The 25,515-nt window shown below is 38.6% G+C and overlaps 1 protein-coding gene and 1 pseudogene across 3 annotated transcripts in view; one reads left to right on the top strand and one right to left on the bottom strand.

The window, feature by feature from the left end:
• PLPP4 (phospholipid phosphatase 4) overlaps positions 1–25,515 on the bottom strand; it is a 196,575-nt gene that overhangs the window by 45,966 nt on the left and 125,094 nt on the right. For 2 of the 3 annotated variants that reach the window (XM_072624225.1, XM_072624239.1), the window contains exon 6: positions 98–268. The exons of the other annotated variant lie outside the window; for it this stretch is intronic. In XM_072624225.1, the coding sequence (XP_072480326.1) occupies positions 98–268 (171 nt within the window). The remainder of the gene's footprint in view (positions 1–97; positions 269–25,515) is intronic. 3 annotated transcript variants of the gene reach the window in all.
• Positions 288–4,022, top strand: LOC140529194 (large ribosomal subunit protein uL10 pseudogene; annotated as a pseudogene).

Raw genomic sequence — 25,515 nt, 5'->3', positions numbered from 1 at the left:
CACTTACAAGTCATGACATCATCCTCCCAATGTCATGGTCCTTTCAAGAACAAAAAACAAACAGCAAATGATGGAGGAGGCTTTCTCTGGGGCTCACCTTGCCAGTGATGCTTGTAATCACACATGCGCGACAGAGCGATCATCATGGCACAGTACAAAGGCAAGATCGCTGCACAGAGTCGCCAGCTTTTCCCTCGCCCATTCTCTGTGAAACAGTGCAACTTCCCAGCTAGGTAGAAGGTTGTGAAGCCCAGGCCTGAAAATGCAACTGACAAAGAAAACAAAACATGTCACCCAAAGAAGCAGCTAACAGGTTTGCAAAATCCCTTGATTGAGTCTCAAAAGACCAAGTTTCAAGTCCCAGTATCAATTCAAACACTTAATTGCAACAACTCCCTGGACATTCTCGTTTTCAATAGCTGTCAGATGCTGGTAAGACTTTTTCTATCTACCTCACAGAGTTGTTGCAAGGAAAGTATTCCTATAAAGTACCACATTAACGTTGAGCTCATATCAGGCATCAGAAAACATCAAACCAACTGGCGTACAGTTAAAAACTCTAGCTGTTCAAGAGGTTTCAGATGTAAAAATAATCTGAGAATTTGCTTGATTAGTGACTAATTAATCACCGTAACATAGTAGAATGGTTTTCCTTAAAGTAGCTCAAAAAACAAATGAAGCACACATGCTAATTTCATAACATCTCTTATCTTGTACATTATCATTTTCCAGAGGAGTAAACTGGAGCAACAATATGAAATAACTTGGAAACACAGAGAGGCAAAACTAGGAGTAGTTATGCCTGTCAAGATGATGCAAGGACAACTGGACAGTTTGGTGACATTGATCCATTTAATGAATAAACTAATAAATGAAGAAGGGTAGTTTATCTGAATTTTTCAATCACTTCATTCAAAATGGAATCAATCCTATGTAAGCATAGCATTGTTTTTCGCCCTTCAGCTATACTACATCACAAAATCAATGTGAATATTCAATACTGCTGTTGTCCAGAGGCACTGGATGGTAAATTTAATATCTACTAATTCTTAGGAAGAATTGAAAGGGAGCTCAGTGAAGAGATATAAAAGATAATATTATGATTTGGAATTATGTTGCCAAGGACAATTGTCAGGAGACCAAGGTGTTGACATGATTAACCTCAAAGTCAGTTTCATAATATGCCCTTTCATTCCACAATTGTTCTACACAATTTTAAAGCACATCTGATTTTGCAGATAATGTTAGAAGCCATCTTAGTTGATGGGCCTCCTTTTGAGAATTAGTGTATTTAATGATTCAATTTGTTTATATCACCATAAACAATGGACAGAACAGTGGACAGAATAAGGAGTGGTGGTCTTTAGCTCTGACATCCACTAACTAAATGAATTTAGAAATATATGATGAGAAGTTTAGAATAAATGATCTGAAAACCCCCTTCTAGCTCAAATGTCTATGAAACCATGATTCTATAAAAGCACTTTTAAAGGATCTTTTCCCATTAGAATTTTCCCACTCTATTCAGCAAATATTTACTACTAAAATGGAGAAAAAATGAAATTATATGAGTAACTTATTCTATTCTTCCAGACTGCCAAGATGACTTTGAAGATAGCAGCCACTGTGCCCCAAAATAAACCTTTAATTCCCCCCCACACTGGCTCCTCTGATGACTAAGGAAGAGCAAATAACCGCTGTCAACATTTTTAATGCAAACACCCTTCTGCTTTCTGCAAATATGGTTGTTGACTATTCTTCAATCACCCTAATGATCTCTTGCAAGTGGGTACCTTGCTGATGGCAATGAAAACATATTTTCAAAGGAGAAATCATGCAAAATGTAAGTCTGTATATATCTGTCCTAAAAGGTAGGGAGGAGTGAAAATGAAGATCATATAAAATTGATATCACCACCAAATATTTACCAATAGTCCACTCTAGACAAGGCTCTGGGTGGGACAGGAGAGTAAAAACTGTGGTTTCCTACATTCAAGAGGGTTGTAATTTAGAAAGATGGAGCTTATATACAATATTGGTAGGAATACAAGCTGTCCTAGACCATGCCTCAAAACTGAGTTGCCTTTGAAAGGCAAAAAGCGTGCTGAAGACTAGGCAAAAACATTGTATAAAAGGCTTTTTACTGCAAAATTTTCTTCTACTTATTTTAACTAAAGACTTTTAAAACATATTTTGACCATTTCTATTGTATTCATCACTTTTGTTGTCATTCTTCCCATAATATATCATCAACATCACATTTCCTTCTTGCTTCCCTGTTGTTTATAGTTTTAGCATAGTTAATAACTTCTGTCTTAAAATTCACAGCATAACTACATCTCTAACTCAGAATGATTGCTGTTTTCTGACATGTTCATCCATATCTTTGCAGTTTAAAAATACATACAACTGCTGGACCTGTCTCATAAAAGAGTAAGGAAAAAACCTTGGAGCAGGGATTCAAATCTTGGTTCAAATACAAATAACTACTCATATTACTGTGACTTGCTGGAACAAGTCATTTCACTTCTCTAGGACTCAGTTTCCCATTTTGTAAAATAATGGTAATATTTATAATACCTACCTCAAAGGGTTGCCATGAGACTCAGATGAAATAATGCATATGAATCATTTTGAAAACTTTAAAACACTATATAATAAATGTCAGCTGTTATTATTAAAGCTGTACCTAAACAAGAATCTCCTCTCCACCAATAAATGATCATCCAGTCTCCTCAAAAAGGTCTTCAGTGACTGGAAAACTCACTGCTTCCTTGTTCATTCCTCTTTTGGACAATTCTAACCATTTAGGCAGCTTTTTATTACACTGTAGAGAAATCTGCCCTTTTTTTAACTTTCACCTATTGTTTCAAGTTCTATCCTCTGGGACAAAGAGAACAAATTTACTTCAGTAGGATCAAATCATGAAGAATCTTGAATAACAAGTCAAGAAAGACTCATCTTTATCCAATAGAGAAAAAGAAGGCTCTCTCCCCAGGCATCCTCATGTGAGAGACATCGTCTTTTAACCCCATGTGGCAATCCCTGAAGTACCGCCAAGAGGCCCGGGGAAAACAGGACTACCTGGAAATACAATTACTTCCTCAAGATCATCCAACTTTTGGATGATTATCCAAAATGCTTCATTGTGGAAGCAGACAATATGGGCTCCAAGCAGATGCAGCAGATCTGGATGTCCCACCGTGATAAAGCCATCGTATTGATGGGAAAAAATACCATGACATGCAAAGCCATTCGTGGTCATCTGGACAACAACCCTGCCATGGAGAAACTGCTGCTTCATATTTGGGGGAATGTGGGCTTTGTGTTCAGCAAGGAAGAGCTGAGTGAGATTAGGGATATGCCTCTGGCCAATAAGGTGCCAGCTGCTGCCCGCGCTGGTGCCATTGCCCCATGTGATGTCATTGTGCCCGCCCAGAACACTGGTCTGGATCCCAAGAAGACTTCTTTCTTCTAGGTTTTGGGTATTACCACCAAGATTTCCAGGGGCACCATTGAAATCTTGAGTGATGTGCAGCTGATTAAGACTGGAAAACAAGTGGGTGCCAGTGAGGCCACCTTGTTGAACATTTCCCCGTTCTCCTTTGGGCTGATCATTCAGCAGGTGTTTGACAATGACAACATCTACAACCCTGAAGTGGAGAAGACTTTACACCTTCAGTTCTCAGAGGGTGTCCATAACGTTGCCAGGGTCTGTCTGCTGATTGGCTACCCAACTGTTGCATTAGTTCTCTACTCCATCATCAGTGGGTACAAGTGAGTCTTGGTTGTAGCTGTGGAGACGGAGTACACCTTTCTACTTGCTGAAAAGGTGAAAGCCTTCCTGGCCAACCCTTCGGCATATTCAGTGGCCACCCCTGTGGCAGCTGCTCCAGCTGCTGCTGCTGCTCTGGCCAAGGTGGAAGCCAAGGAAGAGTTGGAGAAGTCTAAGAAAGATATGGCATTTGGTCTGTTTGATTAGCCCACAGGAAACAACTCTTTCAGCCAGTTTATTTGTGAAACAAAGAAATAAAAATGTTCATTTATCTCAAAAAAAAAAAAAAGAAAGAAAAAGAAGTAATTAGGGATTTTGAGTGGGAGATGTACCATATTGCTATAGGAAGATTAACTTGGATATAGGATAACTAAGGAGAGGCACTAAAAGATGCTTTGTATTTACTCCCAACTGAACTCACTGCCTAGAGTCTCTTCTGTACAGTTGATAAAGAGACATAAAACATAATCCTTTGTTTTTGTGCTGTTTCAATCTTGTCTGACTCTTCATAACCCCATATGGAGTTTTCTTGGCAGTCACTGGAGTAGTCTGCCATTTTTTTCTCCACCTCACTTTACAGATGAGGAAACTGAGACAAACATGGTTAAGTGGCTTGACCAGGGTCACATAGCTAGTAATTGTCTAAGGATGGATTTGAACTCAGATCTTGATTCCAGGTCCAGGGCTCTATTCAATGAGCCATCTAGCTGCCTGATTTTACCTATACTAGGGACTTAATAAGTATTTGTTGAAATAAATTTAATAATTCCATCTCAGAGCTCCCTCAGGTCTAAATATGTTGGGGAACCTGAAGTAGAGCCTTGGAGTTACCCCATACATCATGAGAGACAGAACAGAGTAATAGAAAGAGCACTGTGTTTGCAGATGAAAGACAGGTTCAAGTCTTGGTTCAGCTATGTGTCAGCTTGGTGTCAGCTGTGTGACAATACATAAATAATCTTACCTCTTTGAGACTTAGTTTCTCTGTCTGTAAAGCAGGAATGATAATATTTACATAAATGATTTATGTTATTGTCTTATAGTACTGGATAATGTATACTATTATCATTATCTACTTCAAATGAGTTAATATATAAAATGCCTTTTAAGCTATAAAATGCTATGTGATTACAAGATAACAATAGTAGTGTATTTCAGTCCCTAGTTAAGGCACTGTATTTAAAATTTATTAGTTCTCTACAAATAGATAGCCTGGGGGTGAGGGATGGTCAGTGAACAGTGGGCGTCAGGGAGAAGTCCTCAATACTAGGCTATGGAATGGAAAACCTAGACAAGATAGGAAAATAAAAAGTGTTCCAACCAATTTGACAGTTCCATTCCACTTTTATGTATCAGGAAGTTCAACAGCCAACTGTCACAGCCAGCCCCAGAAAGAGATAAGTTTCATTTATTCTTTGAGGGTGATAGCTATCTCTATCATGGAAGAGAGGGATGGACCTGGGAGTAGAACTGAGTTGGAGATGGTAGCATGATGCTGAAAATGAAACCAGGAACTGATTTTAGAAGAAAACAATCCAGAAGTGAAGTTAAAAAAGAAAGATTAGGAACCTCAAAGCCAAGGCAAAAATGGTTAGCGAGCAGTCGGGCGTGAGGCTGGGGGGAAAAGGAAGAGCTGGGAGTAAAGGAAGGTCAAAATACCAGAGAAAAAAATACAATAGCTCAGGAAAGGGAAGTCATTGTCATCATTGTGGCATGTGGGGAGTGTTCATAAATGTTAAATCAGGTTCATGGTTAATCTGGCTGTGATGAAGCTAAGAAATTATATCTTGTCCAGTATTGCCCATGTGAATTATACTAGTGGAATCTACTGTTAGTTGCTTATAGGCATTATAGAGCAGCTATGTGGCTTAGGGCATGTGCAATTTTAATTTCCAGTTACCTCTTTTTTAATTTTTATAAAGGTAAATGGATTAATTTTTCCAGAGAGCAGTTTTAGGGTCCCCTACCCTATGACTGCAAATAATAGGTAATAGATAAGAATAGGTAATAGATAAAAATAAGAGGTAATAGGTTCCTATTACCTCTGAAATAAAAATCTCACAGATAATACAGAATGACTCAGAAGCTACACAGGTACCCTTCAACTTATGACATAGTAATCCTTATCTAAATCTCCTTCAATATTTTCTATGCCTGAGATCAACCTGATATATTGGAGAGAACAATGGATTTGGAGCCAAAGGGCCTGAGTTTTAAATCTGATACCATTTTCTTTACCTTCTTGGATCTCAGTTTCCTTACATGTAATTGATAGAAATAGACCTAAATGATCGTTAAGGTTTTTTTCTATATCTAAATCTTAGGATCATTTAGTTTGTGTGTATATGTGAGTTTGTGTGTTTGTTTTTCCATTTGTAGAATGGTGATAATTCCCACAGAGTCATGAGGATCAAATGAAATAAAGGAAAACCTTGGAAAACCTTGAAGCATCAAATATGTGGACTTGACAACGATAAATGATTTTATAACATGCACACACAAAGTGTGTTTAGCATAACTCTGTAATGACTGGATTGATTAATTAGCTAAACAATATTCATTGAAAAACCAATGTGTGCCTTCCATAGGATTAGGCATGTATGTCCAAGTGTGTGTGTACACATGTGTATGTATGTGTATAAATTAAACAATGAGATATAGTCTCTACTCTCAAGAAGCTAAGAAAGGTTCTCAATATCATAAAACTTCGAAGAAAGAGAGGACACATTTAGAGGATGGAATCAAGGAAGCCTCTCCACCAAAGAAGCAGCCTGCAAACAAGAAATAAAAGAAAGCACCTATAACCTCTCTACATTAGTGTTTAAAGGCTGCTCCATTATACTATGGTGACTCTGGACAAGTAATTTCATTTTCGTCTGCCTCAGTTTCTTCAAATATAAAAGGATAATAATAGTATCTGACTCACAGAGTTAATATGAGGATCTAATGAAACAATATTTGTAAAGTGTTCAGCAAAATACATAGTAGGCAATTAGTAAATGCTTGTCCCTTTCTCTCATTCTTAGTTTAACGTAAGAACATGATATTGTGCATATCAATAAGATACAAAATAACTCAGAGGTTAGTAAGAGAATATTAACCATGTGCTGGATGAAGTTAGAGGGATAAAGGTTAATTGTCAAGTGGACAGAAAAGAGTGGGCTTTGTGGAGGTATGGGATCAATATGAATTCAACTGATGGAAATAACAAGGTGAATATAGAGAAAAAAGGACACAGAGATTCTGAAAGGCAGAGGCAGAGTACAAGGATCCAGCTTGGCTGGAGTGATCTATTACATGGAAAAAAGTCTCTTGACGTAAGGCTCAAAAAAGTCAGTATTGCCAAAATGTGGAAGGGTACTCGTCCTGGCAGGTGGCAGGAAGGTTTGAACTAGGGTCATGGTAGTAAAAATAAAAGGGGGGATATATTCTTGATGTATTGCAAAGATAAAGGGAAGGAATGGACAGGATATGAGGGAAGAAGGAATGACTTAAAGATAACCCAAAGGTATTGAGAATGAAATTACCTAGATCTGCATTTCCTTAATTTGTTTTGCTCGTCATTTATCTAGTCCCTCACCGAATCCTGGAAAAGATTTCCCTATTTTTTTTAAGTACAATGAAACTTTGAAGGTAATAATGCATTTCACAATGCAGCTTCCTCCCCCAGTGCTCCCTTAAGAGTAACTGAAAAGAGAAGAGAGAACAGGACTACCAAGCCTGTCTCTGACCTTAATAACACTGCCAAACTTTCAAGATGAGCAATATTATAAAGTTTTTAATGCATCCTATGAATCCAATACACCTTTGTAGAGAATTTGCATAATTCAAGCATCTGACATATCATTCACCAACAACCATTGTACTAGTGATAATATTAAAATCTTGAGCTTTCTTTGGGTACTGAAGGTACCTAGGTGTTGCAATGGGTAGAATTCTATAATTGGAATTTGGAAGAAATGAGTTTGGATCCTGCCTCTAGTTGTGAGACCCTGGGCAAGTCACTTCACTTCTATCTGCCTCACTTTTCTCAGCTGTAAAATGGAGCTAATGATAGCGCTTACCTCCCATGGTTGTTGCAGGAGTCAAATAAGATAGTGTCGATAAAGCATGTTGAAAAGTCTAAAATACTCTATCAATGCCAGCTATTTTTGTTATCATTTGGATCATTATTGCATACCTTTAGAACTTATTGATTACCAATGAGAAGTTACAATTAAGGCTATCCATATATGTTCTTAAGCAACTGTTAATTGTAAATAATATGGAAAAGCTGAATGAGCATTCATTTTATAGATAAATTTAAGTTTTAAAACTAAAGTTACAAAGTTTTAAACATTTTGTAATATACATCTGAGCATCCCAAAGGTGACCTTTTTGTCTAGGGGCTCATTTTCTATTTTCTATTTTTTTTTTCACTGTGACCATGTCTTATTTTAAGGATGATGGTTTCTGTCAAATGTATTTGTATCATCTCCCTTTCTTGTTTTCAGAATTGGGGACTATGCATGGGCATAATTACATATACTAAGAGAAAAAGTTTCCACATTGGTCGTTTTATTGAACTGCACTTTTTTCTCTTTATTTTCTCTTCTTTGTTACAAGTGATGACTCACTGTTGGGACTCGGGGGTGGATTATACCAGGGAATAAATGTGATATAGAAAAAAATAACAAAAGATATGGATAAAAATAAGATTTAAAATGTGTTTGCATTGTTACTTTTGTATTAGAAAGCATACATTTCAAAATATGCCTTTGGTACTACCAAAAAAATTTCACCTCCAACCAACACTTATTCTTAATTACAGTTGTGTACAAGGATTGACCGTAGCAAAGACAGGATCATATTTCTCCCTGACTCAAAAAGCTTCATTGGCTCCCATTGCCTCTTAAGATAAAATATAAATCCTTGGTCTGATATTTAAGGCCCTCCACAATCTGGCTCTTATCAACCTTTCTGGTATTTTTCTTATATTATTCCCTTTAGCAAACTATTCCATCCAAATCAAACTAGCAGCTTTTCTGTGCATCTATATACAAATGTCTCATGGAACTATAGATCCAACTCTCGTCTCTCTCCTAAGGGCTCCAGTTGCACATCATCAGTTTCCAACTAGACATTTTGAACTAGATGGTTCATAGGCTTCTCAAATTCACCTTCTCCAAAATGGTTCCATTATCTTATCCCTAGAAACAATCTACTTCTCAACTTCTCTATTTCTGTCAATGGCCTGACCAAAATTCCAGTAACTGAGGTTCACAAACTCAATGTCATCCTCAACCTCTTCCTAGGGCCCTTTCTATTAAAACTTTGAATCTATTTTGTATATGCCTATATATGAACATTTTTTTGTCCTGATAAAATATAAGCTTCATGAAGGCAGGGTCTATTTAATTTTGGCTTGGTATTACCAGTTCCTGAAATATAGCAAACATATGGTAAGTAAACCAGTTCCTGAAATTTAATAAATACATATTAAGGGGTTGGATGAATATTGTACCAATTTGACTCTTAATTTCTTCCCTCTATGTATCTGCAGAACTGAGGAACTGATGTACAAATGCAGTAGGACTGTTACCTTAAAAACAAAGGAACTGGGGCTTGGCGGGGGCATGGATGATGTTGCTGAATGCTAATGATGATACAGTGAGGTCAAGCAATCACAAAGGTGTGCTATGTAGAACTGAGGTTTGAATGGCATTTGGGAAAGGACAAGGAAGGAACAATGTCTATATGCATTAGGGAAATTGGATATGGCTTATTGAATATGAGATACAATATCCAGAGGGAAAGTTGAACTTAGACAATGCATGCATAACACACCCATTCCCTATAGTTTTTAGACAGAGCTACGGAAGTTAAATAAATTATTCAGATAAATCTGAGTTTTCTCTTTGTCGCAGCAGGACCCTGAAAAGGCATAAAAGAGAGATGGGTAGGGTCAGAGGGTAGCATGTAAATTATAATTATCCATTGCTAAACACAGTTCTTAAAAACCTAATAGGTTCTGGATAGATGTTGGATAATTGAATGGATAAGAGGCATCATTTGGGGATAAACAGATGGTGAGATGGGGCTAAGAGATTACAAATAACAATGGAGTTTCATTTAAGTGTTCTAAGGCTTGAACTACTAGGCATATGTGTGTGTATTTATTTAAGTTTTCAACATGCATTTCCACAAAATTTTGAGTTTCAAATTTTCTCCCCATCTCTCCCCTCTCCCCACCCCAAAATACCAAGCATTCTGATTACTCTTTCCACCAATCTGCCCTCCCTTCTAACACCCCTCCTTTCCCTTATCCCCATCTTCTCTTTTGTCCTGTAGGGCAAGATAAATTTCTATATCCCATTACATATATTTCTTATTTCCCAGTTGTATACAAAAACAATTCTCAACATTTGTTCCTAAAACTTTGAATTCCAACTTCTCTTCCTTCCTCCTTTCCCACCTATCCCCACTGAGAAAGTAAGCAATTCAATATAGGCTATATATGTGTAGTTTTGCAAATGACTTCCATAATAGTCATATTGTGTAAGACTAACTATATTTCCCTCCATCCTATCCTGACCCCTTATTTCTTCTATTCTCTCTTTTGACTTGTTCCTCCCCAAGAGCAATGACTTCTAATTGCTCCCTCCTCCCATTTGCCCTCCCTTCCATCATCCCCCACCTTACTTACTCCTTCTCCCTTACTTTCCTGTAGTGTAAGATAGGTTTTCATACCAAAGTGAGTGTGCATGTTATTCCTTCTTGAGCCAAATGTGATGAAAATAAGCTTCACTTTTTCCCTCTCACCTCCCCCCTTTCCCCTCCATTGAAAAAGCTTTTTCTTGCCTCTTTTATGAGAGACAATTTGCCCCATTCCATTTCTCCCTTTCTCCTTCCAATATATTCCTCTCATCCCTTAATTTTATTTTTTGATATAATCCCTTCCTATTCAACTCACCCTGTGCTCTCTGTCTCTCTCTTTCTCTCTGTCTGTCTCTCTGTCTCTGTCTCTGTCTCTGTCTCTGTGTCTGTCTCTGTCTCTCTCTCTCTCTGTCTCTCTGTCTCTGTCTCTCTGTCTCTCTCTCTCTCTCTCTGTCTCTCTCTCTCTCTCTCTTCACGTGTGTGTGTGTGTGTGTGTGTGTGTGTGTGTGTGTGTGTAATCCCTCCAACTACCCAGATACTGAGAAAAGTTTCAAGAGTTACAAATATTATCTTTCCATGTAGGAATGTAAACAGTCCAACTTTAGTAAGTTCCTTATGATTTCTCCTTCTTGTTTACCTTTCCATACCTCTCTTGATTCTTGTGTTTGAAAGTCAGATTTTCTATTCAGCTCTGGTCTTTTCATCAAGAATGCTTGAAAGTCCTCTATTTCATTGAATGACCACTTTTTTCCCCTGAAGTATTATATTCAGTTTTGCTGAGTAGGCGACTCTTGGTTTTAATCCTAGTTCCTTTGACTTCTGGAATATCATATTTCATACCCTTAGATCCCTTAATGCAGAAGATGCTAGATCTTGTGTTATCCTGATTGTATTTCCAAAATACTCAATTTATTTCCTTCCAGCTGCTTGCAATATTTTCTCCTTGACCTGGGAACTCTGGAATTTGGCTACAATATTCCTAGGAGTTTCTCTTTTTGGATCTCTTTCAGGAGGTGATCAGTGGATTCTTTCAGTATTTATTTACCCCCTGGTTCTAGAATATCAGGGCAGTTTTCCTTGATAATTTCATGACATATGATCTCTAGGCTCTTTTTTTGATCATGGCTTTCAGGTAGTCCCATCATTTTTAAAGTGTCTCTCCTGGATCCATTTTCCAGGTCAGTTGTTTTTCCAATGAGATATTTCACATTAGCTTCCATTTTTTTCATTCTTTTGGTTTTGTTTTGTAATTTCTTGGCTTCTCATAAAGTCATTAGCTTCTATCTGTTCCATTCTAATTTTTAAAGAACTATTTTCTCCAGTGAGCTTTTGATCTCCTTTTCCATTTCGTTGATTCTGCTTTTTAAAACATTCTTGTCCTCATTGGCTTTTTGGGCCTCTTTTGCCAATTGAGTTAGCTTATTTTTCAAGGTGTTATTTTCTTCAGCATTTCTTTGGGTCTCCTTTAGCAAGCTGCTGACTTGTTTTTCACGATTTTCTTGCATCACTCTCATTTCTCTTCCCAACTTTTCCTCCACCTCTCTTATTTGGTTTTCAAAATCCTTTTTGAGCTCTTCCATGGCCTGAGTCCATTGCATATTTATTTTGGAGGTTTTGGATGCATAAACCTTGACTTTTATGTCTTCCCCTGATGGTAAGCATTGTTCTTCCTCATTTTAAAGGATGGGAGAAAATACCTGTTCACCAAGAAAGTAACCTTCTACAGTCTTATTTTTTTTCCCTTTTTGGGGGTATTTTCCCAACCAGGTGCTTGACTTCTAGACCCTTTGTTAAGAGTAGGTTTTACTCTGGGGACCTGTAAGATCTCAATTCTTCCAAGGTGGCACAATCAATTCTGCACACTGGTCTGGGAGAAATTAGAAAATTTTCTGCCCATAATCTGTGAGTAGCAGAATTCTTTCTCCACAACTACCTCTAGTTATGCCAGGCCAGCACTCAGAGCTGAGATTCAGATCAGCTGCTCAATTTCCCCAGGGGATTTAAGCTGAGGGCTCCAACAATGGACGCTGGCTGCTGCCTGCCACAGGCACCACAGCCACCGCTGCCTGTTGCTGCTGCTGCCTCTGCCTGGGACTGGAGCTGGGGGAGACCCTGCTCCCTTCTTACCCAGCTGAAAAAACCCTCTCACTGATCTTTGAAGCTGCCTTTGGTGCCTGTGGGTTGAAGGATCTGATAACCTTTGCTGCTGCTGGGGATTCCACCCCCGAGGTCTGCTCTGGTCCTACTCCTCCCGGGTTCTGTGTGGCCAAGGCTGGGCTGTGATCCACTCTGCATCCCACATGATAGACCTTTCCCGTCAGCCTTCCAGGTCACCCTGGGCTGGAAATCACCTTCATTCCATCGTTCTGTGGCTTTTGCTGCTCTAGAATTTGTTGAGTCATTCTTTACAGGTTATTTTTGTGGGCTGTGGGGGAAGAACTAGTGTATGTACATCTTTCTACTCCACCATCTTTGCTCCACTCTGTGCGTGTGTATTTTTATCTGAGACCTAAAGAACAACCCTGATTTTTTCCCAAAACACCTGTTTTCAGCTTCCTCCTTTGGAAAAAAAAAGATAATTAGTTAATTTGATTGGAATATCACTGGCCAAGTTTAACAGCTCTCCTGGGCAGCATTGCTCATTTTTAATTTCCTTTGCTAGCCAACTTAACTCTGTTCCAACTTTTCACACTGTCATGTGAGGATGAAGATAGAGGAGGGGGGAAAAGGAGAGCTGGCTCCTTAGGGGCATTGGCCATTAATAACAATGCCGAACTTTCTTGTACAAGATAATGCACTTTATGATTTTCTAATCAAATTATTTTATACATACATTCATTCAGTTACACTTAGTAGATTTTCCAGATTTTCTTATGTTTTGGATCAACATGGTAGAGTAGAAAGAATTCTGGATTTTGGATCAGAGGCCCCAGGTTCCAGTCCCACCTCTGACCTTTAGTATCCTTGTGACCCTTGGAAAAAAATTATTTAATCTCCATGGGCCTCAGCATCTCATCTGTAAAAGTGAGGGATGACCTCTGGGATCCCTTCTAGTTCTAGATGTATGGTTCTATGAATCTTTAAATTTGGGCTTATAATTTAGACATGAAGAACTGAACAAAATAACCTCTAAGGTCCCTTCAAGTTTTGAGTCTATGATCTCATGACCTATCCCAATGAAGGCTTTATCTGAAGCAAAGATGTGATCTTTGATGGTGATGCAATGGGGATCTCTGAACAAAAACCTACAAACATGGGTATGGCAATACATATGTAGCCTAAAAAGCCTGGAAGCTTTAAACTTCTCTTAGCATAAATCAACAGGACATTTTGAGTGCCAGTATGTTTTTTTACAAGATGGATGCAGTTAGTTAACTGCCAAAAATATCCCATGGCTTTTTGGCCGACTCTGTGAGAGCATTTGCTCCCTCTGCCTAGTCTCCTGGTTCCATTTGCTCTCCTTATTGCTAGTGATACATTATAATTTAGACTGACCTCTATACCAAAATTATCTGGCTCATTATTTGCAAAAGAGATGAAAATCTATTTCTTTGAGTACCCACAGAAGCATCACCCAAGCCATATTCTAAAAGAACTCTGTGTTTCCCTTTCCATAAGAGAAATGAGGATTTCAAGATTTTCAAAAGATATGTTCAGTATCCTCTTTTGTTGTCAGTATTGGACTGACCAGTGGGGTCACTTAACTCCTTTTGATGTGTTATCTATTGCCCATGGCTAGTTTTAAAATCATAACTTTGTTCGTATCTGTCCTGTGAGGTTAGGCTGTCACTAGGTTCCTGCATGATATGATTTTCCACCGACAAGCTGGGGTTTCTGTCTGCCATTTTCACACTAATTCCTATGTGTCTACCAGGCCTAAAGGCTCTCAGCCTGTCGACAGAGCACCCCTTTGGGTACTGGAAATGCATTTCAGCTCCAGGGAAATATTGCCTCTAGGCTTACTGGTTTCTGATTTCCTAATATCTCCTTCTGGTATAGATAAGAATAAAAAGGACCGAAAATTCCTATGATTTCATGACATTAACCTTGTGTCTCATCTGTAAAATGAGAGGGGTCAGATCAGACGATCTCAAAGTATCTGCCCAGCCTTAGGCTGCCAAGATATTATGGTTCAGATTAGAATTCAGCTGGGAGAAAAAAAGAAGAAAATGTTTTCAAACTAGGGTTTGGTATTGGGAGGGGAAAAAAGCATCTTGTTCTTTTTCAGAAAGAAAGTATGACATTGAGACACAAACTGACTGTAAAAGAAATAATTCTGCTCTGGAAGAAGTTGTGTAGTGTTTAATTTTGCTCCCTTGGTGATGATCTTTTAAATGACTGCTATGTGTACAGTTGAGAGAGGTGTTTTGTCAACAGTACAGACAGGATAATGGGAGTTTTGGGAAAAGGAGTTTAAGTGTGTTGAATCTATCCTATTTAGCTAATGTTATTGGAAAGAATAGTCCAATACCAAGACCACTTTACTGCATCCATGGATAGAGGCTAGCGTAATTATAATAATAACTCTCAGACAGCACTTCACAGTTTTAAAGGCTTGGAGTGCATTATGTCATTTCTTGGTACAGTGAAAACAGAATCAGGCTTAGCATCCGAGGATCTTGGTTCAGATTCTGACTCTACCATTTATTATGTGAGTGACTTTACTTGGGAGAAGGGAAGGGAAGGAATGAACATTTATATAGTACCTATTATTTGCTGGGTACTGTGCTAAGCTAGTTCTCTCTCTCTCTCTCTCTCTCTCTCTCTCTCTCTCTCTCTCTCTCTCTCTCTCTCTCTCTCTCTCTCACCCCCTACCCCCCACAGATATATAAAATATCATCTGATCCTGACAATAACCCTGTGAGATAGATGCTATTATCATCATCCCTATTTTACAGTTGAAGAAAACGGAGGCAAACAGTTTAAGCGACTTGCCCAGGATCTCACAGCTAGTGGGATCTGAGGCTAGATTTGAACTCAGGTCTTCCCAGCTCCAGGCCTGGAGCTCTATCTAGATATCTACTTACCTCATCCATTGGGGCTTCATTTTGTACATCTATAAAATGAGAGAGTTGGGTGAGATAGCCTCCGAAGTTTTTTCTTGCTCTAAATTATTATCCCATATAATTTTATGCTCACAATAAAAGTCTCTTGAAGTAGATGTTACAGGTGTTACGGCCTCTGTTTAACATTTGAGGGAACTGAAGTTCAAGGTTTAGTAGCTTTAAACTATACTATACTATACTATACTAAAGTATACCAACATTGTGGGGACCCCTGTAATAGGAACCACGTACCCAGAGAGGCACCTTTGGGCTTGAGATGTTCTCCTATTAATCGAATGAAAGCACCCACAATGAGCTTCAGAAGCAAACATGCTCCCTTGCCTTTACAATACATTGGAGGATTTCTTGGCTGAAGGTGCCTGATTGTAACTATTTATACAATGCTTGGGCTGTGAAATCCTATGGTGTCACTTTCTGTAGAAAAACAGGGAACCCAATGGGAGCTGGGAGGGGTTCCCTGACATCCTAGCCCCTTCCCGATCACTCCATCCACCTTCTTATCTCCATTGGTAAGCTCCATGAGAGCAGGTCCATAGCTTGTCCACACTGTCTTGCCCAGCCCCCAGCAATACCCTGCAGGGAAGATGCTTGATAAATGTTTGTTGTTGTTATTCTGTGGACTCTTCTACTAAAAGTGAGGAGCTGAAGTGAGGGGGGGAAGGGGGAGTAAGGGAGGGAGCAGAGAAAAGAGAACCTGGACTAGATAGCAACAAATTATAAAATTGGCAAACAACGCTTTACAAAACAGCCTTGGTAACAATCAGAGAAAATGGCATCCTGTTTTCTGTTGCACTTGACACTTACACTGATTACTACGTATTTCCCTCAAACAAATTGATCCTTTTAGACATTAAGAACTGAATAGTGGTCTAATGAGGCAATTGGTACAGATTTTCATTTCACAACGTTCAAAGAGTGAGCATTAAGTTCTCCTGAAGGGAAATGCACAATACCAGATGGTTGCGTAAATCTTCATGTTAAAATATGCTATGAGAAGGAAGATAGAAACACTGTTCCACAAAGGGGAAATGGAGCACAGATCATGGGTTTTGGAATCAAAGGGACCTAGGTTTGGTTCCTGCTTCTCCCACTTACTGGCTGTGTAATCTTGACCAAGTCCCTTGATCTCTCTGGACTTCCATTTCCTCATTTGTAACTCTGATCAGGTAGTTTCTGAGGATCCTTACCTCTCTAATTCTATGGTTCCAAGTGCATCCTCAATCAAGAGGGTAAGAAAGACTTAAGCTATGGTACCATTTCCTTACATAAATAGCTTGGCATACTGGAAAGGATCCTGTACTTCAAGTCAGGAGACCCAAGTTTCAAATATAATTCTCTGACTAACTCCCTGAGTGAGGTATAACTTTTCTGGGATTCAGTGGAACTCAGCACTAATAGCACTCACACTATAGCTCTAAAAACTATAATATCAAATATCCTTTTAATGTCCTAAAGTAATATGCTACCCTCCTGGTCCTGCTTTTCACAATGTGAAGAGGTATTGGGTAAATACTAGATATTTTAATATTATAAATGATTTTATAACATTTTAAATGTTTAGATATATGAAATGAAACATAGTGTGTCACAGGGCATAGAGTTCCAGACTCTTTGTCAAGAAGATCTAAGTTTAAGAACTACCTCTAACCTCTGTGACCCTGGGAAAGTCACTTCATCTCTAGGTGCCCTAGGCAGAGTTCAAAGTGTCAAACCCTAGGTGTCAGGCATCACTGGTAGAGATAGTTTTCTCTACCACTAAAATCACAGGTCTGCCCCAAATACATACATACATATACATATGTATATATACACATATGTGTATATATATGCACATTTGTATGTGTGTATATATCTAAATGAATATCAAAATGAACTAAACCCCAAACCCTACTGATGCCTGCTTTTAGACTCTTGGAGAAGAATGCTCGGTCTCTCTCAATCCCTCCTTCCCTCCCTGCCTCTCTCCCTCTCCCTCTCCCTCTCCCTCTCCCTCTCCCTCTCCCTCTCCCTCTCTCCCTCTCCCTCTCCCTCTCCCTCTCCCTCTCCCTCTCCCTCTCCCTCTCTCTCTCTCTCTCTCCCTCTCTCTCTTTCCCTACCTCCCAGCTTCGTTCCTCTCTTTCACTCTATCTCTCTCTCTTTGTCTTTGTCACTGTCTCTTTATTTTTTTTAGAAAACAAACTGTGTTAAGTGGCCATTTGGATTCAATCATTAATGAATGGATTTATCTAACAAAAAAACCTAGTCAAATCACTGTAATTAAAGCAGAGAGCCTCAGGTCTGTAGCTCATCTGTTACCTCAACTGTTCTCTCACTGCTGATGAAAACAGAATTATTCTTCATGAAATTACTGACAGAAAATAATTAACAATTTTGATTTTGCTACTCAACCATAATGGCAGTTGAAGGAATAAAATTTGATATAAATGATCAAACAGTCTCATTTCAATCCCAAATGAAATGACCATAAGTGATTTTAGAATACCTTGTCTCCAATTCAGCAGGGGCAGGATCATTTTAGTCAAAGGACTGGAAAAACATTTGAATTTTTCTGAGAGAATGGAGGGGGTTGTGGGGAGAATATCTCCAATTTTTTTCATCTCTTCTGACCCATATATCTATCTTTTATCACAATTTGTTTTTCTTTTCTGGCAAAGGCTGTGTTTAGATAAGCAAAAGTCAAGGGGAAAGTGAAAAAGACAACTGAAGGATTCAAGTAAATTTGTCATCATCCTGTCCAGTCCAGGTTTGTAAAAAGAATCTCCTCTACAACATAGCTAAGATTTCCTATGACGGGGAACCTTCTACCTCCTGAGGCAGTCAGTTTCTCTAGGATAGTTCTAACCAAGAAAATTCCTCTTGTCAAGCCTAAATTTGCTGTTAGGTTGGCTTATTCCTTCCAGCTCTGCCCTCAGGCGACAAGGAGATCAAATCTAATCCCTCTGCCATATGTACTGACAGCCTTTCAGATACATGGCCAAGTGGAAAGGGCTGGATTTGAAGTCAAGAAGACCAGGCATTGAGTCTCGGTCCCATTATTTCTGACCTTGAGAAATCAATCAATAATAACTCATTTGTTAAATGCTTCGTAGGTGCCACAAGATGCATCAAGTGTTGGGGATACAAGAAAAAAGCACAAAAGGTCCCTGATTTCATGAATCTTACATTCTAATTGAGTGAGTTGCAACCTCTTCATTTGTACAGGATAAGAGTGGATTAGATGGTCCTAAATCTATGACCTTCTGAAATATCATATTTAAAATCATCTGGTTCTAAATGTGTGACCCTTTAGGTTCCTTTCACTATTCTTTGTGTGCTATAAACTACAGGCCCTTCATCATCCTGGGAGTCATCTTCTGGATACTCTCCAACTGAAGGGTGACAAACAGCACTGAACATAATACTCTAGATGTAATCTTTCTCAGGTAGTATAAAGAGGATCATCACCTTCTTATTTATGGAACCTATGTCTCCTTTAACTCAGTCTATAATCATATCATCTGTCTTAGTTGCCATATCACTCTATTAATTCATATCAAACTTAAAGAACATTAAAACCCATAGATCTTCTTTCACATAAATGCCTATTTAACTATCATTCCTATCTTGTACTTATAAAGTTGACTTTTTGAACTCAGATATAAGACTTTTCCTTTTGCTCAGACTTATGATTTTATTGACCATTCTATGAATCCTACAGTCCCTCCTGCTGATTGACTACTTCCTCCTAGAACCTCCATTTTAAAATAGATGCTCAGACCATGTCTTTCTCCTATGTGTTCATCTTCTCTGTCTTTTCTTCTAGAATTTTGCTGCAGTGCCTTCACACTGTGTATCTCTATCAGTCCCAGATTTCCAGTTTCCTTTTATGTATTGTCTCTTCCCATTAGAATAAAAGTTTCTTTTTTATTAATTATTTGTTTGCAGTTTTCTACAATCATTCCCATAAATCTTAGATTTTCTCCCCTTTACTACCTCCTCCTTTCCTCCTTCATCCCCCACTCCCCTCCCCAAGACAGTGTGCAATCTTATATGGGTTCTACACATACATTCTTACTAAATACATTTTCACCTTAGTCATGCTCCATGGAAGAATTAAAATGAATGGGAGAAACCATGAGAAAAACCTAAACAAAATAAAACAAAATACAGGAGAAAATAGTCTGTTTCATTCTGTGATACAATTCCATAGTTCTTTCTCTGGAAGTGGATGGCATTTTGCCTCAAGAGTCCATTGGGAATTTTTTAGGTCTTTGCATTGCTATGAAGGGCTAAGTCTACCAGAAAAATACCTCACACACTGTCGTTGTTACTATGTACAATAATCTCCTGGTTCTCCTCCTTTCACTCAGCATCAGTTCATCTAAGTCCTTCCAGGCCTCTCTGAAGTCTTCCTGTTCATCATTTCTTATAGCACAATAGTACTCCATTACATTCACATACCATAATTTGTTCATCCATTCCCCAATTGATGGGCATCCCCTTGATTTCCAGTTCTTGGGCACCACAAAGAGAGCTGCTATAAATATTTTTGTACATGTGGGACCCTTCCCCATATTTATGATCTCTTTGGGATACAATCCTAGAAGTGGTATTGCTTGGTCAAAGGCATGCACATTTTTGTAGCCCTTTGAGCATAGTTCCAAATTGCTCTGCAGAATAGTTGGATCAGCTCACAGCTCCACCAACAATGAATTAGTGTTCCAACTCTCCTACATCTTCTCCAACATTTATCATCTTCCTGTTTTGTCATGTTAGCCAATCTGATAGGTGTGATGTGGTACCTCAGAGTCGTTTTGCTTTGCATCTCTTTAATCAATAGTGAGTTAGAGCATTTTTTCATGTGACTATAGATAGCTTTGATTTCTTTCTCTGAAAACTGCCTGTTCATATCCTTTGACCATTTATCAATTGAGGAATAACAGACTGTAAGATTCCTGCCTACTTATTTTTCTTTCTTTTTGCTTATATTTGTACTCCCAGAACTTAGGTTAGTGCCTTGCACATAATGTATGTTTAATAAAAGCTTGTTGACTTGACTTGATCTAAAGAAAACTCTTCTTCCAGAACTGCTCATTTTCAGGTAATCAAACTAGATTTCAATGTATTACCTCTGACACCTAATGGCTAGGTGACCCTGAACAAATTACTTTTGTCCCAGTGCTCTCAACCAGAGTCTAACTAATGTTTCACAGGCCATAGCTTGTAAAGCTCTCAAGTATAGCCTAAAGCAGAATAAAATATGATTGAAAAATGTTTAATAAAACAAATAAAAATATGATATAAACATAAATAATGTTAATTTATGGTTTTCTAAGCCAATATGCAGTCAGCAGGAATTTGAGTTTGATACCACTGCTCTAGGCAACCCTCCAAGACTATAAGCAAATTTGGTAGAAATGCTGACCTATAAAGGCAAAAGAAATTTCTTCATGTAGGCGTTCCTTATATCAGAGAAATCATAGGTCACACTCCCCATCCCTATCCCATGATCACAAAATCATAGATTTAGAACTGGAAGGACCATTAGAAGACATTCACTCTATGATAAACTATTGGACAATGTCCAGAAGTGTAGCAAGCTACAAGCTAACAGACTATTTCTTCATTTGAAAAATTGGGGTTATAACTGCCCTGACAACTTCAAATCCTTATAAAGACAAAAATGAAATAATGGCTATAAAATATCTAAAATTTGTAAAGTCCTATACAAATTCATTTATTCGTTCACTCATCATCCATTAGTAACCACCCATTATGTTCAAGGCCCTGCGTTAGGCACTGGGGTAGGTAACAAGATGACTGAGACCTGGACTCTGCCTTTCAGCACTACAAATCAATTTTATCAGCATCCTCAAAGTCCATAGACAAAGCTTCACTATTGTCAGAACCTTTTCTTCTGCTACCCCTTTGAATCATAGGACGCCAAAGCTGGAAATGTCTTTAAAAGTCATCTAATAAAACGCTTACAATTCACAAATGTGGAAACTGAAACCTAGTAGGATGACATCACACAAATAGTGGATAACAGAATCTAGGTAACCTGCTCCAGTTTGGGACCAATTTAACTACATCATTCATGGGATCAGAATTTTAAGGGCTGGGGGATCCAACAAGGCCAGTGAATCCAATGCCTACATTGTTTTTTCAGAGATGTCAAGTAACTCATTTAGAGTCACTTAGGTAGAAAAATGTGGATTGAAACCCATACTCTTTGATCATAATCCAGAATTCTTTTCATTGCACCATGCTGATGCTTCACTGTGGGACCATAATTATAAGACTATTAAGGCCAATATCACTACACTGTGCCATCCTTCTTATTTCATCCTCTTCATCCCAACATCACCCCCAGCCCTGAAAGTATTACTATAAAGCTAACTATCCCTTCTACTATGTTCTCTCAAATAATTGCTCTGTAGAGAACAAACTTACTTTCATCTTGAAACATTTCCACTCCTGCCTCTTCCATCTTCTTTAACTCCTAGAAACCCAGCTCCCTACGGATGGCATAGTTTCTTTTACTGCCCTTTCCAATACTGCTTGCACTTTCATTCATATCCTACTGACTCACTGGTCAAAGCAGAGAAGGTAGAATCTTCCTTGCACCCCATTGCTACTGGGAGCTCCCCCTCTGCTGTTATCACTCAGCAACCTCTTCTCCTTTGAGGTTCATTTACTCTATATTTAGCACTCAACCAAGATTCTGGTAACTGTTATTAAGAGACCCCTGTGTCGTTCTCTTTCTTTCTTCCTTCAGCAATTCAATATCTGGTTCAGAATCTTTCTTCCCCAACTCCTGCCCTCATACTAAGAGACTTTCACGTATATATTTTATCTTCAAACACTCTAACCTCCCTGCCCATCAACTTAATCATTTTACTTGACCTACTGTTCCACCTTATCATAGCTACTGTGATAAGTGTGATTTCTTAAATATATTGTTTGATATTGTAATTAGAAGTGATAGAATTCCAATATGGAATCACAGGCTAAGTTGTCTCAATGATCATAAACATATAAGCAATGACAAATAGCCTTACTTTTCCATTGTCTTAACTCATTTTGACCCTATGTCAACCATGTAAATGATTGAAATTCCAGGTTGGATGAGGTTACCAGCTGACCACTCTGGCTTTGTGCTAGCATCCATTTCTTGGATCCCCAAATATGGACTCAGATCCTCACTAATTTCTGATCCAGATAAGAAACTCTCCCACCCAAGTCTGGAATCAATAAATACCCCAGGGAATTACTCCACTATATTTGAGTCTCATTAGGAATGTTCCTGCCCATATCTAGTATTGATTACTCATTCTCAACAAAGCCAGTCTGTAAGGCATATATAACTCCCCTGCTCAGACTCCCCTCTGAGCACATACTCCCACTGACATCTTTGACACTGTATACTCCTTCATATGAATGGTCCAATCTCTGCTGAGCTGTGCTGTCATATAGCAAGTGTGTATATATGTCTCTGTTTTTACCTACTTACTCCTCCACATAATGACAAAGTTCATGGTTATACAAGATTCCTAAGAACCAAATTTCTGTGAACCCTCAAACTCAGGTCCTTTCTCTAACCTGAACCAAGAGATCAAATAGAGTAGCTCTGCACTGAGATGCTCATACCCTTGAACTTGGAATCACTTCCAAGTGTTCCACTTCCCTGTTCATGAACTCTGAAATTCCCTTCTCTGATCACAATCTACTGCTGTCACACCATTCCGTCTGCCTTGCAAGCTTAAACTTTGCTTTTTGTCCTGTCATGACCTCCATTCCTTTGATCCCTTAGTTTTATTCCCACGTCATCGGCCTTAACTATACTTTCTTCCCTTCGCCCATCTTAACCTCTTGGGGAACCAGTTTAGCTCTATGCTGTCCTCTTCTCTCAAGTCCTATGTTGCACTGTGAACTTTTCCTGCCAAGCCTTAGCCTTGGATCCCTCCCACCATAATGTGTCTTTGCTCCTACACATATACTGTTCAAAAAGGCTGGAGTAAATCACAAAACCATGATAATTGGTCCATTACAAATTTATTTATGTAACATAACATCAACTGGACCATCACCTTGACTCAAGTCAATCATTTTTTTATTCTCTAATTGTTTCACTACCCCATTCACCACAGCAGCTTTTCCAAACCCTCACATCCCTCCTCATATCTCCCATGACTCCCATTTCCTCTAGCTCTCTCATTTGAGAACCTTGCCTCATATTTCACTGAAAAAAAGTAGGCTATTTCCTGAGAGCTCTCTCTTCTCCCCTGTTCCTCATCTCATATCACTAAAATACATTTCACTATTTCCTCCTTTACTTTTTTCCTACATAAAAGATGGCCTTTCTCTTTGTCAAAGCAAACCCCCCTCCATACACAAATGCTTCCATTCCATCCCCTTCTACATCAAAGTATATCTTCTATTATCCCCACTCTCTCTCTTTTCTTTCTCCTCCCCTCTGCTAGCTGCTTCCCTACTCCCCAAAAACATGTTTATGTCTTCTTCATCCTAAAAAAAAAAACCCTTTCACTTGGTCCATTCATCACCCCCTCTCCCAGAATCATTTCATATCTATCCTCCCTTTAGTGTCTAAATTCCTTGAGAATGCCACCTTCCTGATTGCAGCCCCCATGTTCTAGTGGTTAGAGACAGATAGGCAGAGCAAAAGCTCTACTGAATAGAACTCTGGATCAGAAATCACTCATGGCAGAATTAAAATCCAGCCTCAGCTACACATAAGCTGAGTGCCCCAATTGAGTCACTTGACCTCTATCTGCCTCAATTCCTTCATCTGGAAAAGCAGGAAAATAGCTGCTGCCTCCCAGGGCTGTATGAAGGTCAAATGAGATAATATTTGTGAAGTTCTTTTCAAACCTCAAAGTGCTATAGAAATGCTATTTATTATTATATCAACCAATCAAGCTCAATACTCCTGTTATATGCCAGATAACATGCTAGGTGCTGGGATACGAAGAAAAATAAAGAGACAATCCAACTTTGAAGGAACTTTCTGTCAGGGAGACAATAAGCATATGTATGTATATATACATACAGACAGAAAGAAATACTTGATAGATAGATACATGATAGACAGCTATACAAATATGGGCTATAGATACAGATATATAGATTAGATATAGCTACAGATCTCTGTAACATGCATGATATAGATCTATACCTTCTCTCTATCTCTGTATATACATATATTTATGTATGTATGTGTGTATAACATATATATACAAGGCCAGTTTTTTAGCAGGCTGGAATAAGGAAATACTACATGGAGAAGGCATTTGAGCTGAACTTTAAATGAAACTAGGGATAGTTTTATAGACTTTGGTTGGAAACATTTATTTTATTGCTAAATAAAATACACATTAAAGACATGTGGGGTTGTAGATGACACTATAATGGGAATAGGTAGTCTTAAATAGAGTTCCATCAAAGAAAGGACTTTGAAGGCAGAGAACAGGTATTCCATATTCTTGTAGTCTTGACATTATCTTTTATCCATTCATTCTATAAGCATCAAGCCCTCACTATGTTCCAAGAAGTATGCTGACCACTAGGTGATGTAAAACAACCCTAACCCTCCTGGAATTCTAGCTCTCTCTCTCTCTCACTCTCTCTCTCTCTCTCTCTCTCTCTCTCTCTCTCTCTCTCTCTCTCCCTCTCCAGGGAAGTGAATGCATGCACACTGATAACAGCTAGGGAAAGCAGAAACCACCACAGGCAGGAGAAGACATGAGTTGAACCTTGAAGGACACTTGGGAATTCAAACAAATGGATATAAAGAGTTAACATATACATGGTGCCACCTAGTGGCAACTTCCTCCAAAAAGCGTTTCCAAGTGGAAGTCTTCTTTCTCCTCATCATTTTCATAGCACACTGTTTGCATTTCTTTTGTGGCATTTTCTACGTCTTGCTTTGAATTATCATTATTTACACATGTAGCCTATGGCTACTTGAGAATAGGTACAATGTTTTATTCCTCGAATCCTCGAGCTAGAGCAATGATCTAGTCCAGCCCTTTTTCTTTT

This window comes from Notamacropus eugenii, chromosome 1 (assembly GCF_028372415.1).
Source record: "Notamacropus eugenii isolate mMacEug1 chromosome 1, mMacEug1.pri_v2, whole genome shotgun sequence".
Classification (NCBI taxonomy): domain Eukaryota; kingdom Metazoa; phylum Chordata; class Mammalia; order Diprotodontia; family Macropodidae; genus Notamacropus; species Notamacropus eugenii.
The sequence above is the reverse complement of the archived record's forward strand: the minus strand, read 5'-3'. Positions and strand labels throughout refer to the sequence as shown.